The sequence below is a fragment of the Phyllostomus discolor genome, chromosome 12, assembly GCF_004126475.2.
Source record: "Phyllostomus discolor isolate MPI-MPIP mPhyDis1 chromosome 12, mPhyDis1.pri.v3, whole genome shotgun sequence".
Lineage (NCBI taxonomy): Eukaryota > Metazoa > Chordata > Mammalia > Chiroptera > Phyllostomidae > Phyllostomus > Phyllostomus discolor.
In genome coordinates, this window is record NC_040914.2 from 38,594,270 (window position 1) to 38,606,497 (window position 12,228).

At 44.0% G+C, this 12,228-nt stretch overlaps 1 protein-coding gene across 4 annotated transcripts in view; it reads right to left on the minus strand.

Annotated features, from left to right (window-relative positions):
- MCTP2 (multiple C2 and transmembrane domain containing 2) overlaps nt 1-12,228 on the minus strand; it is a 144,792-nt gene that overhangs the window by 115,827 nt on the left and 16,737 nt on the right. For all 4 annotated transcript variants that reach the window (XR_004900245.1, XR_004900243.1, XR_004900244.1 and 1 more), the window contains one exon: nt 3,173-3,707. Coding sequence is in view for 1 of the 4 variants with exons in the window: in XM_028502371.2 (XP_028358172.1) it covers nt 3,173-3,640 (468 nt within the window). In the remaining 3 variants the exon portion in view is untranslated. The remainder of the gene's footprint in view (nt 1-3,172; nt 3,708-12,228) is intronic.

Sequence of the window (12,228 nt, forward strand, 5' to 3'; positions counted from 1 at the left end):
TTTTAAAAACTTAAAAAAAGAAGATCCAGGTTCAAATCCCACTTCTGCTACTTCCCAGCTTTGTGTCCTTGAAAAATTTACTTCAAGTTCATGACATGGGGATGTCTGTAAAAGGGGCAAACGAGATACTTACCTTATAAGTGTTAGGAGAAAAATTAATTCATTCCGAGGATATTTACTGAGCACCTCCTGTGGGCCAGACACAGTACTAGGCAGTATATAAAGGGAACCGAATAGATGCGGTCAAATGAGATAATATTTATGTGTGTGCTTAGCAGTTCCTTTCACTCTAGCTCCCAGTAAGTGGCATCAGACTGGTGTTGCTATCCTATTACTATGAATATTGTCACTATAGTTTTGTGGTTAAGATAGTGGACGTGTTGGGAAGAGGAGAGAAAAGATAAACTCAGTGAAGGGGGTCAGCAACCCAAGTCCTTCCGTGAACTCTGAGCACCCCTTCCCCACCAACACTGTCCCCAGGACCGAGAGAGAGAACTGGCCGATGAAGCCCTTCCCACACACAGCTCCTCAGCCTGAGCACGCTGCCTCCACAGTGTCTGCAGCAGGCACACAAGCACCCCTGCATGCTGTTCGCCCATGCTGCCCTGCCAGTGAGCAACAGAGCATTGAGCCCACAGACTTTGTATCCTGCTCATTCTGTATCCCGGGGAGATGCTAGAGTCCAGCAGAGTCACCTGGCAGGATGGGAAAGCTGATGTGATGTAGCCTTAGAAGTAACTGGAGTCTACCATCACCCCTCACCCCCTCCTCTCCTGGCTCTTCCTGAAACACCCTGGGCACACCCTGCCCCCCACCCTGGCAGCCTTCACACTTGCTCGCTCCCTTCAGAAATGCTTTCTCCCCACAGAGGCATGCAACTTGCTTCTTCTCCCCTGTAGTTCTTAATTAAGATTTTATTTATTTATTTTTAGAGAGGGAAGGGAGGGAGATAGAGAGAGAGAGAGAAACATCAACGTGTGGTTGCTGGGGGTCATGGCCTGCAACCCAGGCATGTGCCCTGACTGGGAATCGAACCTGCGACACTTTGGTTCGCAGCCCGTGCTCAATCCACTGAGCTACGCCAGCCATCCCCTGTAGTTCTCTGCGTAAGTGTTATCACCTCAGAAAAGGTCTTCCCTGGCCATTCTGTTAAAAACAGACCACCTCCACCCAGCACTCCCAAGCTCCCTTTCTGCATTCTGTTTTCTCCATCAAATGGATCGCTCTCTGAACGTATCTACAGCCACTATTCAAAATAGGATCTTCACGAGGAAGTGGATTTCTGTCTGCTTTGTTGACTGCTGTGTTTCTGGGGCCTAGAACAGGATCAGCGCATAGTAGGTGCTCAACAGACAGGAAGGAGGGAGGGACGAAGAAAAAAGAGGCCGAGGCCTCACAGGAACCTGGAACATGGCCGACACACGTGTCCCGATTACACCATGATGTTGAGAGAGGATTCTCTGAGGGGAAACACAGGGACACATACTGCCACAGGGAGCAACTGACGTACTCGTTCCATTGGGGGAGCGGCAGGCTGTCTCGTCTCCGTGGTGGGTCATTTTGCTTCTCTGTGGTCCCTAAACTGAAGCTCTGCGGTTGCCAAGCAGCTTCTAGGAATATCCCAATGGGATTCTTTTCTAAACCATTCAAGGCGTCCGCATAAGCGGGCAACCAGAGCCAGTTGTTTAAAATGCCAGCTGCCAAATAAAACGTTAGGGGAAGATGTGCCCCGTGGTGTGATGACGTGGAAGACAGGGAGCTAATAATCCTTCCAATCAGGATTATTAGGTATTGACAGTCAGACGCCTATGTGATCACTATAATTATCCCGGCTTTTAAAAGGGTACAGTGGACACAGAAAAATACATGTCTTCTTTGGATGCTCAACTTTTTCCCATCACCAACTCTGACTTCTGATTTGAGATTGTTAGTGTAGCAAAGCCAAGAAGCCCACTAATGTTTTCTCATTAGTCAACAAGTAAAATGAGGTGGAGATTAACGTAGGTCAATTCTTCAACATGGTACCTCCTGCATACTGAACTAGTTTCACAATTCACTGAATTTTTATTTTGATTAGTGGAAACACGTTATTTCAAATTTATCAACACAGGAGCCATCATGAAATTGTTGCAGAAAGGATTTCATAAATGTTGATGGCGATGACAAAGTAGGTAAGTAAGGTCATTCCGTGGGTGGTGGTGTCTTGACACAGTGAAGCTTCCAAAAGGATCCGCGCACAGCCTCCTCTGGGCAGCCACAATACCCGTCCCCAACTACACTGAAATATATGCCATAAGTCATAGGCTTCGGTTTCAAAAGCAAAACTCAAAATCCCAGTCGCATAACCAGCGTTCTATGCAATTATCACACTAGCCTGGAATATAGTGTAGAAAAACCAACCCCTTTCCTCAACAGTCCAACCTCCTTCAGTGCCATTAAGGGAGGAAGGTTTAACAATCTGATTAAATAGATCTTCAAATCATGGCTTAATACTCTGGTGACTGAATGTAACCTAAACTCTTCTGAGAAACATAAGATTTGCCTTAGAATTCTATTTGGCTCTTTCAGCTCATTGAAATACATGTGCGAGCTTTGTAAAATCACCGAATTGATAAGAATTTGTTTCCTTTAGTGTTGTTTTTTGGAGAATGCAAGTGAAGTTGGCCACAGATAAGGACGTGCAGGCACAGGAATGAGTATGCATGCATGTGCTCATGTATGAAGTAGAAGGAAGTTCAAACTCTTTGCAAGTCAATCTATTCATGCATTTCTTAGCACTAGTACTATGCATGTTTTGTCTATGGCAGGACTGGGCAAATAGAAATATCTACAGAGAGGCAGACACCTACTCAAGCAAATTTAGAAAAAAGGTTAAGCTCTTACTTTCTTTGCCAGAAGATAGAAAAAAGAAAACGTATCCAAGAGGGCTTTTAATGCCTTAAAGTGTCCTGGACAGGTTCCTTGTAAGAGGTTTAAAATACACAGAGGTCAACCCCAAAACTGATGGGAACACTCAAACAATCGATACTCCCTTCATTTAAATTCTTGAAAATGGCATCCTCTCCATCCAAGCTCACCACGAAAATAACTCCTAATCAGATTTTCCAAGGGCACTCAGTGCAATTAAAAAAAAGCGAGCAAGCCACAGGGCTGTGCCCAGACTGGGCCTCACCTCCGGCTCTTCCAGGGCATCCTCTGCCAGCGGGGTCTTCTGGAGCAGATCGAAGATGCCGTTGCTGGATGCCCTCCGGTCCTCGGAGGGAGAGGCGAAGGCCTCCTCGGGGTCTGTATCCGCCCCATGCAGATGGCCCGCTTCTTCCTGGCTCCAGTCCAAGTCTTCTTCAGACTGTTTCAAGGAGCTACTGCTACTCTTGGGCAAGATCCCCGCAGTGGACAGGCTACTGGGCACCGAGGTGTAGGATGAGTGGGCCCCAGAGTAAGGCCGACCCTCCGGGGCCAAGGCCTTGGCCTCCAGGAGGTCAGGGACGGACAGGCTGAGGCGGCGGTCCAGGTGATGCCTTTCCCTTACGCCTAGGGGCTTGTTGGATGTCTTTTTCATCTTCTTCTTGCTCAGGTTCAGCAACAGGGGCCTGGTCCGCTGTTTGAACGAGCCCCAGACAGACGGTTTATCCAGATCCATGGCTGCATGAAGACCCCAGAAGTCGCTCTGCAAAAGGCACCGCCTCCCCTGGAGACTCCCGTGACTCCTAGAAACCAGAATACAAGGAGAAAGAATGTGAAACTGCTGTGTGTGGTCAGGCCCATCGAAGTGGAAAACATGACTCCAAAATTGTACTCTTTCCCGTAAATGGTCAAAGATGGAAACATTCGATCAGGAATGCCTACAAATACCAGGAAAAACCTATCTAAAGAACTGAATTTTTAAAGATGGTTTAAAAAAAAAACAAAGTAGTTATAGAAAGGTTACAGCAATTAATGAAACTCTCAGTTGACACAAGAAAACCAGGCTTTGTAGGAAGAGCGCTTTCTTACTTCTGGCTTATTTCCCTCCGCATCATGTCCTCCAGGTTGATCCGCACTGTTGCAAAGGGAAGCATCTCTTTTTGATGGCTACATAATATTCCATGGTCTATACGGGGGTGGGCCAAAGTAGGTGCCCAGTTGTGAGAATGCAAACGCAGAGTTTATTCTTGCATTATTATTTGTTTATTAATGTATTGTCTTCCGTATGAGCACCTGGGCACCTACGTTGGCCCACCCTGTGTCTGGACCGCATCTTCCTCATCCATTCATCCCTTGGTCAGCACTTAAGTGGCTTCTGCATCTTGGCTATTGCAAAATAAGGCTGCAATGAGCCAGGGGGTGCAGAGAGTGCTTTGAGATACTGATTTTGTTTCCTCAGGGTATATACCCAAGCAATGGGATGATAACTGGATTCTATGGTGGATCTGCTTTTTATTATTTTAAGGAAACTCCTCCCAGTTGTCCATAATAACTATACCAATGTATATTCCCACCCACAGTGTCCAAGGGTTCTCTATTCTCCATGCCCACCAGCACTAGAAGCAGAATCTCTTTAAAAGGAAGAAACCTCTGCTCCCCGCTTTCATTTACTGAAGGAAAATGAGCGTTCTGCTTCTTCAAACCACGAAGGACAGGACGAGGTCTTTACAGGAAGTGGCCCCAAGCCAAGGAGCCTAATGCAAGTTTCAATTATTATGGTTTTAAACCGGACACCCTCCCCTGCTAGCTGCCACCAAATGGAAAAGAACATCTTTTAAGTGCCTGCCCAAAAGTTTCTGATTGAACCAGGACCACAACCACTCTCCGGATAAGAAACACAGAAGAAGAAAGAGGTTGGAAAATCACAACAGCATAAATTGTTATGATGGGTATTAGCATTCTCAGGGACAGAGGTTCTCAAGGTCTCCCTGAGTGTAAATGTGATGTCCTATTTTCATCATCATTCAGTGAAAAGGCGTCCGTTGTCCCATTTTGAGTTCTTCTGGACATAGAGGAGTTTGGGGAAGTCAAGTGATTCATTTCTAAAGCATATGGGATGTTCTTATCTTTGGGTTTGGCTTCTGGCTTGATTCCTAAGGAGTAAGTCAGAAAAACAATGTCCTCTGTCTCCACTCCTCTGGAGTCAGAGGCTTTCTCTACTGCACGGTTCACAGTGAATCCTGCAGCTGTGTGTCAATTAGTTGAAAGGGACTGACTGTCCTGGCTAGAGCTTTGTTCTTCGGGTTGACAGAACTCAACAAAGAGAAGGAGAAAGCGGGGGAAATGCCAGGGCTGAGTCCAGCCTCACTGAAGAGAGTTCGAGGGCCTGGAACTCAGAAGTCCAGATTTTAAAGTCTATTCTGAGCTCAGTGCTGGCTTCTTTGTGTTTGAGACATTGAAGCGTAGAGGCCGGGTTGGCAGCTGGGCATGTGACCGTGGGGCTCAGGGGGGTGGGTGGGTCAGGTCTAGAGACAGACTTTGGAGAGCGTGGCATTCAGCTCATACCCGGAGGCCTGGCGATGCACAGGATAAGAAGAAGATGACGAAGAGGATAAACCTGAAAAGGTGGAGTGGGCTTTAAGGAGCTCCAGCACTTAATAGTCTGTTGGAGCAGGATAAACTTGCAAAGGAAAATTAAAATTAAAAACAAAAAACAGAGGTGGTAGAGGGGGGGAAAGTGTGGTGTCACCTTATGACAAGTAGAACTCAAAGCAGAGGAGACAAAGGAAGGGCGTTTTATAGAGGAAGTGGTCAAGAACATCACCAGCTTCAACAGGTTCCTAACCACCAGGCCTGAGCCCACGGACATGGTACAAGAGAGATCATTCGTAATCTCGGTGAGATTTGTGTCTGTGCCATTAGGAGGTAGGAAGCCTGACTGAAATAGGTCCTGGAGGGAAGCGGGAAAGGAGAAATGGAGGCCACAGAGTAGATGACTTGCAAACAATCGGGCTGAAGGAGAAGAGGGACGTAGGTTGGGTACGTTGAGGGGATCTGATCATGGTTTGAGCGAGACAAGTGCTACACTCTAAAGGCTAGAGGCACAAGCTTCTTTGATGACAGGGCCCCATCAACCATTACCTCGCTGAACTGCCACTCATCACTTGCCAAACAGACACACACACACACAGGAACACACGCATTTCCTTGATTCCTTTATCAGAATATTTATTATCTGCCGTGCAACTACAGACCCATGTTTTGCAAACCAAGCACTGGGCAATAAACAGGCCCATCAACACACACCAACCAGAAGAGGAGGTCATTCGCTTCTTCACATAATTGCACTTAATGGCCCCAAAGTAAGCTGCTCACACAGAGCTCTTAACCAGTTCCTACATTAGAAGACAACTGAGAAACCTCAAATGCCCTGCCTGACCTTATCGGCACCTTTTTAAAGGCTTCCTTGGCCAGGAATTACCTGCGGAAAGAGACTGTCTGAAGTATCTTTAGGACTTCCCCGGAGGAGGGAAAACATGAGGGGAAGCTGTTAACGTGCAGTAAAAATCTTATCCCACCTGGGTAAACTGCATATTGCACGAGCTATTTTAGGTGATCAAATGCAGGGAAAAGGTTAGACTAAAGACACATGAACTCAGAACAAAGAAACCCTTATACGTATCTCGCTACACAATTTCTGTTGTGCAGACAGAGTAGGGACAAGCCGAGTATACCTGTGAGCCACGAAACTACGACAAACTTTTCAGGATGCAAAGCAAAATCTTTCAGAGAAACGGCTGCACCTGTTGAAAGCAGGAAGGCAATTTCACATGCAAATGCTTAGCTTTTAAATAAGCATCTCACACCACTGAGTACTCCTCTACTTCCAAAACACCAAGCCAGTATTCCTCTTTATAAAATAGTCTTTTGAAGCCTTTCTCAAGCCCACGTCTGTATCAACAGAAATGGCAAACCCCTATCGTCCAGCCAGAGAAAAATTACACCTCCTCCAAACAGGCAGGGAAAATCAATAATTCTAATGAGCTACAGATACCTTTATTGATGGTCCCTAGAGATTTGCAACAGGTTTCCAAACACATACTCGCAATCACACGATGATCACCCTTCAAGCAGTCTTATACAAAAATAAAAGGGCCATGATGCTTTCCTCAGTGAAACGTGATGGGAGAATCCCTTGGAAGGAACAAAGGATAAGGAGAGAAAACAATGAATATGTTGGCTGACGTAAGGGGAAGGGTGAGCGCAGGGGGGAAGGGGTGGCTGTGGGGAACCAGGTTGCCATTTTTCTATCATGCACCAAGAAAGCCGTGGCAGACAAGGTGAGCAGAGAAAGGGAGGGAGGGAGGGAGGGAGCCACGTGGATGTACGTAGGGGAAGCCCCTTCCACACAGAGGAGAGAGTAAGTGCATGAGATCCAGAACAGGGCAGCTCTGTCGGGGACGCTGAATAACAGCAAGGAGGCCAATGCGATAGAGCAGGTCCAGGAAAGAGCCTGCATGGAGGTGAGATCAGAGGTCAGCGGGAGGTCAGATCAGGCAGGTCCCTACAGGCCACCGTGAGAACCCTGGGTTTTACTCTGTGTGGGCTAGGAAGCCACTGGAGGGTTAAAAACGGTGCCAAAGACCCTTTTCTAGTTCCCAGGATGCATCTAAGCCTTGTGCATGGATTTCCATACATGATCAGCAATGTTCCAAATGATCTCATGTGTACTTTATGCATTTTTACTCCAACTCTAAGGAGGAGGAAAATGCAACTTGTTCACGTTCACGGTGCTGCAAATTGAAACCCAGGCCTCTCGAGCTCAGCATCACTCAACAGGAGGAATTACCTGCACACCTAACAGGACAAGGCTTTGTGACCTGGGACCAGCCTATGTATGCATTGCAGGATGGCAGATAGGAACCTCAGCCCCTACCTCCTACATACATGCCAGCAACGTCCTTTGTCATTGTGACAATTAAAAATGTCATATACATCTTCCGCAGTCCCCAGTAGAAACACTGCCTGCACTAGCTGGGGTCACAGGGACAGTCCCTGCCCACTGCACCATACTGCTCTGTGACCCTCGTTTGAGCCCGCTACCAGAAAGTGGGGGAACTGGAACGTTTATAAGAAAGATGAATGAATGAATGAGTGAGACTCTTTAAAGCTGGACTATTTTCTCCATGGAAACCATTTGTTTGGGACACCGTACCCCGTTGTTCTGAACTCTAAACAACAATATCACTGTCACATATCAGAGCTGGAACACCAATGTCCAGGCCAGAGAATAACATCGTGTTCTTCAGGTAGAGTTGAGAGCCCTTGGGGTAAGAAAACAATTGTCCATGGACTTGGGAATAAAATGGGCTCTGTGGAAAAAGAGGGAGACTTTGTTCAGAACTTGAGGTATATTAAAAAAGTATTTGAAGGAAAAACTAACATAAAACACTAAGCGAATGTCTACAGCAATGCCTAATTATATGCATATGAGCCCAATAAAGTAAATCCTTCTAAAAGCTGCATCCACGTGAGACTGCTTACATAAGAATCACTCAAAATTCAAACTAGGACATCAGTTTTCCGGAAGTCTTTATAAGGCAGTCCTTCAAAAGATATGAGTCAAGCTACTCAAAGTTGCAGGGATAAGTCTATGTTATTATCGAAGATATTAATTATGCTTGCAATTGAATTGCATGAGAACTGGAAAATTAGCAGAATGGGAAACCAAGCCCAAATCATTGTCGTGCAATCACTGAAAAGATATGACTCAAGACCACCAATGCTGTCGGGATAAATCTGTATTATTATCTGCCAGAAACATCAATTATGCGTACAAGTGAATTTGAAGAGAACTTGAAATTTGGCAGCATTTGAAACTAAGCCCAAGCTAGCCTAACTGCTTCGATGAGCAATTTAGAAATAGCATTTGATCCCAGACAACATGACCAAAAAGTTTTTATACTAATACCTTAAACAATAATATTAATAACAGTGTTCTGATGATTGATCCCTGATTCAGAACTGAAAATCTGGCAACTACGCTTCTCTTAGATCCAAAAAAAAACTATCAATAACATCTGTATACAAAATGATTTAATATGTGCACCTTTTTTTAAAGATTTTATTTATTTATTTTTAGAGAGGGAAGGGAGGAAGAGAGAGAGAGAGAGAGATATCAATGTGCGGTTGCTGGGGGCCATGGCCTGCAACCCAGGTACGTGCCCTGACTAGGAATTGAACCTGTGATGCTTTGGTTCGCAGCCCGTGCTCAATCCACTGAGCTATGCCAGCCAAGGCAGTATGTGCATCTTTTTAAAAAACATGAACAATTTTCTCAAGGCTGACTCTACAGAACAAAGTTCTGGAACTCAGGGAGCATAGATGTTGGAGGAAGGGATGGATAAGAAAGAATTATAACAAAAATACAAACCAATCACAAAACACACACGTGCCCTGGTGAAGGCCGCTGATGAAGAAATATAAAGCCAGCAACAGGGGGACAACATGCTCCTCCTCCCTGACTCATCAGCCGAGCACAGGTCATTGTGAGCCGCTCTGAGGACAGAAATTGCACAGTACAGAGAGGTGGACCTCAGGCCACATGCCCGGGATCACCCAGGTGTGCGCCCAGCGAGACACTGTGGAGTGAGTGTGTGAGTACACATGAGTGTGTGTGTCCATCTGCATGCCTGAGTGAAGAGACGGAAAGTTTCTCTAGTGTAACGGAAAGAGAGCCTTGCAGAGAAACTATGGACTGAAAGGTAATCCTTAATAGTGAAAAATGGGCAGAGTATTGCCATGGTGATTATATTCCTGGGTGGGCTTTAAAAAAACACAGGTAATTAAAAGCATTAATGACAACATGATGACTCCCATTGCCTTAGTAAAAAGGAATATGTGATTATTAATAAATTGGATAAGAACAAAGGGTTTTTAATACTTATACATTTTAAATGTTTATATGTTGCTAATTTCATCTCCACCTCATCCTTTCTTTTTTAAATCTTCTTTATTAATGCATAATTTACATAACATGAAATTTACTCATTTTAAGTGTGTAGTTGAATAATTTGTATTTTTCTGAGTTATACAACCATCTCCACAATCTACTTTTACACCAGTCATCCTTCCTTTTCAACATTTTTAATGCAAATTATACTGTGCGTATTATACTAGTCCTAACTAGGTACATGCAATATCCAGATAAATAGATGCATACACATACAACTACAGAGAAATGGGTATGTTTTAAAGATTATTTAATAATAGAGAAGCATGGGGACTAAAAGATGAGGACTGTGGCTTTATGAACCCAACCACAATGCCCCCCCAAGTCCATGCATCCCCTTATATAAGCCATGCTGTCCTGGGGTCCTTTATCTGTCTCTCTGATGCTTTCACTACCATTATACAGGGTCCGGCACAAATATCACCCCTTTTTATTACAAAATCTCTTATTACAAAATCATAAGCATGTAATTCTGTAACATGACAATAGCACGCTGAAGCACACCACATGGCCTTTTAGGTGGAATGGTCAAATTAAAACTATAAATGATGACACCCCTGTTATTATCCTGCCCACCACGCTCAGTCGCGCTGGTGGTGCTTCTGCCGCACCCTGGGGAACGCCCAGGGCCAGCTTCTGCACTTAGAGCTGGGCCTGTGTGATCCCAGATAAGCTCAGAGGGAGAGCAAACACTCAGCTCTTGAAGAGACGGGTGTTTTGGCAAACGTATCCTGAGAAGCAAGGAGTCCTCAGCAGAGGCAGTGCCTTGTGGCTAGCTAGGCCTGCAGGTCCAAAGGTCAGTGAGATAATGCGCATCCTCCAAGATGCCAAGTTGAGTGACAGGCACACGGACACACACACAAATGACAAATCAGCCTAGCAGGCATCGGAATGTCAAGGTATCCTATGAGGAAACAAGAAAAACATTAGTTCCAAAAATAGCTGCACACGTCCCAACCAGCTGCTTTTATCTAAAAGATAGTGAGAATCAGGCCTCTCCTTTTTGGGACTGGGTAGCACTCGAGGCTGAATTGAAAGTTTAGCTCCCGCTAATCTCTGTTTGTTTCATCTTTCCCGTTTCATCCTTGAGAACTCCTCAAGTTAATTCTTTTCCTTAACTTTCTTGGGAGAGTCTTGTTTTGTTGGTGGTGCATAATGAACTCCTTAAAAAAATAAAAAGGTAAGTTGAAGATGAATAACTGAGTTGCTTTCATTTGTGGGCTTACCTGCCAAACTCTGCCTAAATGCTTATATGTAAGTAAAAATTCAGCCAAAAATCCAATGGTCACAAAGATTGAATTCAGGAGTCCATTTTGTACTACAAAGAAAAAAATAATAATCTAGATTTTTTTTCCATAGAAGAATTATTAAGGCCAATTCATTTTGCAACTAAAGTAACATAATATAAGCCTTTTAAAATATGCCTGGAAGAGCAATAAATATTTCAAATGCATACTCAATGACACTGCTACCCATCACTTCCCATCAATCTTGCAGTCATTGTCAGATTTGCTTTTACAATGAAAGTTAAATGAAGATCGACTTTGTAGGAAGTTCAATGCAGAGCAGAGCCACTCTGGTCTGCTGCCTGTGCTTCCTCCAGCCCCCATTCATTTAATTTGCGTGGTCTTGATAAATGGTGCTGGGCCGACATGGTCACCAGCAATTTCCCAGTCATCTCCCAAAGACACAGCTCATGTTATAAGTTGCTTTAAAAAAAAAAACAGCATTTTTGTGCAACTGCATTTTGTTGATGGTACATAATAAAATCATACATATGCACACACACATGAGAAGCATAAATGAAAACTTCAATCTTCAAACAATTCTTTTCAAATGAAGCTCAGTTAGCAAATGTTATACACAGTAAAGGGTATCATGAAATAATGCATTTAATAGTCATTGTATAATAAGAATATTATAGTTTCACTTCTTGCTACCTAGTAACACTATAATACTGTATGTGACTTCAAGTAAATGCCCTTTAAGTATAATTGATTTTCTATCTTTTAAAATAAGTTAAATGACCCTGGGAAAAAGAATACAGTAGATTATATTGCTCGATTAAAATGTATAGTGACAGTTGAGAGGAAGAAAATAAAATAATGACTTACTAGTTTCCCAAGAGTAATTAAATATTTGTCTAAGTTAGTTAATTGACATATATAAGAAATTGTTTTTCAAAATCCTAAAATAAACATTGTTTCCGAATAACAAAGGAATACAACCTACGCAGACCACACTGGTTTAAATGAGATGCTCCATCCAAAGTTACGTATAATGGTAAACACTTAAGTTTATCACTAGTCTTA